The following is a 3,507-nucleotide window of genomic DNA, read 5'->3' as shown; positions in this document are numbered from 1 at the left end:
AGCCTCTGGGGCTCCGGATGCTGCAGACAGACCCTCGGACAGACAGGCAGTTGGACACTTGGCCTGGCCATGAGGCTCAGCGGGGGACAGTCTTCTCTTCTGACAGCACTGTTGCCGCTGCTGACCTGCCTCCATCTGGGGATGAGTCTGGGTGAGCGAGGGTCGGGCAGGGCAGGGGTGCCTACTGTGCTTCAGGCTTAAGGAAGACAGACCCCACCTCCCCCGCCGCCTCCTGAGCCCAGAGTCTGGGGACTGGGTGCCAGGTGGGTCAGGGGAGACAGCCCACCAGAAGAGGTCACAAGACAGACACCTGTCCCCCTACCCCCCCGCCCCAAGATTGGGAGCAAGGAATGCTTCCTCCCTCTCTTTGGGCTTCTCATCTCCGTGCTTCCTGAGCCCGATTCTCACCAAATGGCTCCCTCCATCCCCTCCTTCCCCCTCCTTCCCCTCCTTCGCCTCCTCCCCAGCCCAAGGAGAGGTTTAAAGAAGTCTTCAAGGATAACACTTACCCCAAAAGAAGCTCTCCAAGGGGGTCTACAGTCATTGTTCACTGTTGGGCTCTCAAACTGGAGGGACTTAGAGATGCAGCCCCCATGCCCCCGTCTCTGCTGTTCCATGTCTTTCCTCTCTTTTAAGCAAACATTAAGTACCTGCTGTATGCCGTGTGCCCTGGGCCTCAGCGTTAGAGCCAAGAGCTCTGAGAGAGGAGGGTTCTAGCCCTGAACCCTTGGGGTTGAGCTGAATTAAATGGAAATGAATTGCATTGAACTGAACTGAAAGAGGGAGAGGGTTCTGGAGACTTCCATAAAGCCCACCTCATCTTTCTTCTGCTCTCCAGTATCTGGGGCTGAGGGACACCTCAGGGGGCCTGGAGAGGAATTAGGGGTTCTGAGCTCTCCAAGCAGAGCAGCAAGGCTAGACAGAGCTGTGAGGGGCTGAGAGGGGGACAAGTTCTCTAAGGGGAGGGAGCCTTGGGGCGGGGTGGGAGGTGCAGAGCACTGGGTGGGCAGGAGAGGCCACCCTAGGATCTGAGCCAGGACACTTCCTCGAGGCCCACCTCTGGGCCTAGGGTCTTCCTGTGTCACACCCGCCCCCCCCCCCCAAGCCATTCATTCCTCTCATCAAGCAAACCAACCTAGACTGTGTGGATGGAGCTGGGGGGGTACTTGAAAGGTGGGTAAACTGAGGCCCGCAGAGCGTCAGAGCTCAAGGTCACTGGGCTCTGTCAAGAGCCCGGCCTAAGGTTTGGGCTTGGGCTCAGGCTGCCCCAAATCTGAGTGTCACCCCAGCAGGACCTAAGACGCCTCCCCCAGAAGAGCTGTGCATGCAGCTGGGGAAGGGTCTCCTGTGCCTCCACCTGTCCTCCTTCCCCAGGCCCTGCCCATCACTGAGACCCCGGTGACGCAGGGGGGCAAGGCCTCCCCCCGACCTCCCACGGTGCCCACCCCTAATAGGCTCCCAAGGCAGGGGCCAGGGGCCGGACACGGAAGTGCCAAGGAGCATTCCTGGTTAACGCCTGACCAGAGCTCCCAGGAAAAGCCCTAACTCCTCCCACTGACAGGGGCTTCCAGGGCCATGAGCCCGTCCCCCCCCAGACGAGCCGCTGGGGACTTGGTCGTGCTGTTGAGCCTCTTCTCTCTGCCCGCACCGGCCCCAGAGCGCATCAGCTACGCGCCCCAGCTCTCAAGCGCCACCCTGGCAGGGAGACTTACCCAGCCCACCTTCACACTGGAGCAGCCACGGGGCCAGTTCAGTCACCTTAACGTCACCGACTTTGACGCCATCTGGCTGGTGTTGGCCCACAGCCATGGTGGGTGCTGCTGGGGCAGGCCTCGCTTTCCCCTCTGTGAAATGGGCAGGCGGGCCTGAAGGGAGCAGGGGTAGGTGCTGCCAGGGATGTGGCCTGAGGCTGTCTGGCCTGGCGGGATGGGGTAGCGCCCATGCATCCCCCACCTTCTGACCCTCGGTGCCACCCTCAGCCACCCAGAGCTTCACTGCCCCACAGAGGGTGGAGGACACCCCGGTCCCTGCCAACTTGCCCCAGAGGGGCTACTACGTCACGCTGAGGACCAGCTGAGCACTCTTCCCCGGGCGGCCAGCCCGGCAACGAGCTCCGGGTCCTCCGTGTCGCCAACGATACCCGCTGCTCCCCGATGACAAGAGGCTGCCACCACCCCCTGCCGGGCCCGGGCCCCTACCGGTGAGCGGCCAGCCCCGCGCTGGGGTGGGAGGGCTCCTGCCTGTGTCCAGACCCGAGCCTGGGTGGCTCCCAGCTGAGTGCCTGGGTTCCTGGCTCCAGTTCTGCCATTAGGAGTAGGGGGCTGGGGCCTGGGAGTCCGCGGTGAATTCTTCCGTCTTCTTGAGCAGAGGGCCCCCAACTTGAGCCCCCGCCCCCATGGGCCATGCGGACCATGTGGGTGGAGTCTCCCCATCCAGGCAGAGTGGTGGGCCCTGGCCGCATCTCTCCTCATTCAGGGCTTGATTCACTGACGTTCCGTGCTGAGGCATCTAGTCCGCTCCACACACATTTCCCAAGAGAGGACCCTGAGGGTCGCAGAGAAGGCAAGGGATGCACCCAAGGCCACACAGCTGAGACATCCCAGTCACAGCTGGGATGGAGCCCCTTCCGGTGGGCTCTGAGACTGTGCTTTTAGCTCTAGGCTGTTCCCCCCAGGCCCTGGGAGTCAGGGGGAGGGACTGACAGGCACCAGGGTTGGAGGGTTTCAGGTCCTGGGGACACCCCCACCCCCAATGCTGGGTCTCCTGTTCAGAGTGAAATTTCTGGTGGTGAGAGATAGGGGACCCATGGCTGAGACAGAGTGGTCCAGTGAGACCCACCTGCAGCAAGGTATGGGGCCAGGTGTGCAGCTCAAACTCTAGGGCTGGGGGCCCAGGGACCTGGGGGCTCCTGAGGACTCGGGGTGGATGGGGAGGAATGGGCCAGCCCCTAGTCAGTCAGAGCCACCGTTACCATCCTGCTGTCTGCAGGTGCCCCTCCCCAGGCCGCCTGCAAGCCCCGCCCACATTGGGCTGCGGTGAGAGGCGGTTGGTCTGGAGGCTGTTCCAGGCCCCCCTTCTCAGGTCAGATCTCTTTCCTCCCTTCTCACCCCACCTGCCTGTGGGCCCCCTCACACCCTCAGCCGAGGCACTCCAGGCTGCCCCAGGGCCCCACAGTGCGGGCACCGTGGTCATCGTTGCCATCCTGTCGGTCCTGCTGGCCGTCGTCCTCACCACCCTCCTCACCCCGCTCATCTACACCTGGTTAGTGGAGAGGGTCGGGACTGCCCTGGGAGGGGTGGAGTCCCTCTCCTGGGCCACCTCTATCCTTTCCCCACGCCCCGGCCCAAGCCCCCAGCCCAGGCCCCCAGCCCAGCTTGTTCTGCTGGAAGGGTTTTCCCTGAAGGCCGAACAGGGCTAACAATTATTGATCAAGGGATCCTCAAGGTTCTAGAACCTCTAGGTGGGGGTGGTGTGTGCATTAACCCCTTTCTCTCTTGTCCCTCTGCC

General features: G+C 62.8%; 1 protein-coding gene across 1 annotated transcript in view; it reads left to right on the top strand.

Annotated features, from left to right (window-relative positions):
- Nucleotides 1-3,507, top strand: part of LOC112399998 (uroplakin-3b-like protein 1) — a 4,182-nt gene continuing 675 nt past the window's right edge. Inside the window, 6 exon segments of the mRNA XM_024745507.1 lie at nt 1-151; nt 1,658-1,810; nt 1,980-2,086; nt 2,088-2,200; nt 2,772-2,848; nt 3,141-3,261. Of these exon segments, the coding sequence (XP_024601275.1) occupies nt 70-151; nt 1,658-1,810; nt 1,980-2,086; nt 2,088-2,200; nt 2,772-2,848; nt 3,141-3,261 (653 nt within the window). The 5' untranslated portion in view covers nt 1-69.

The sequence above is a fragment of the Neophocaena asiaeorientalis genome, unplaced genomic scaffold, assembly GCF_003031525.2.
Source record: "Neophocaena asiaeorientalis asiaeorientalis breed wild unplaced genomic scaffold, Neophocaena_asiaeorientalis_V1.1 scaffold461, whole genome shotgun sequence".
Classification (NCBI taxonomy): Eukaryota; Metazoa; Chordata; class Mammalia; order Artiodactyla; family Phocoenidae; genus Neophocaena; species Neophocaena asiaeorientalis.
The sequence above is the reverse complement of the archived record's forward strand: the minus strand, read 5'-3'. Positions and strand labels throughout refer to the sequence as shown.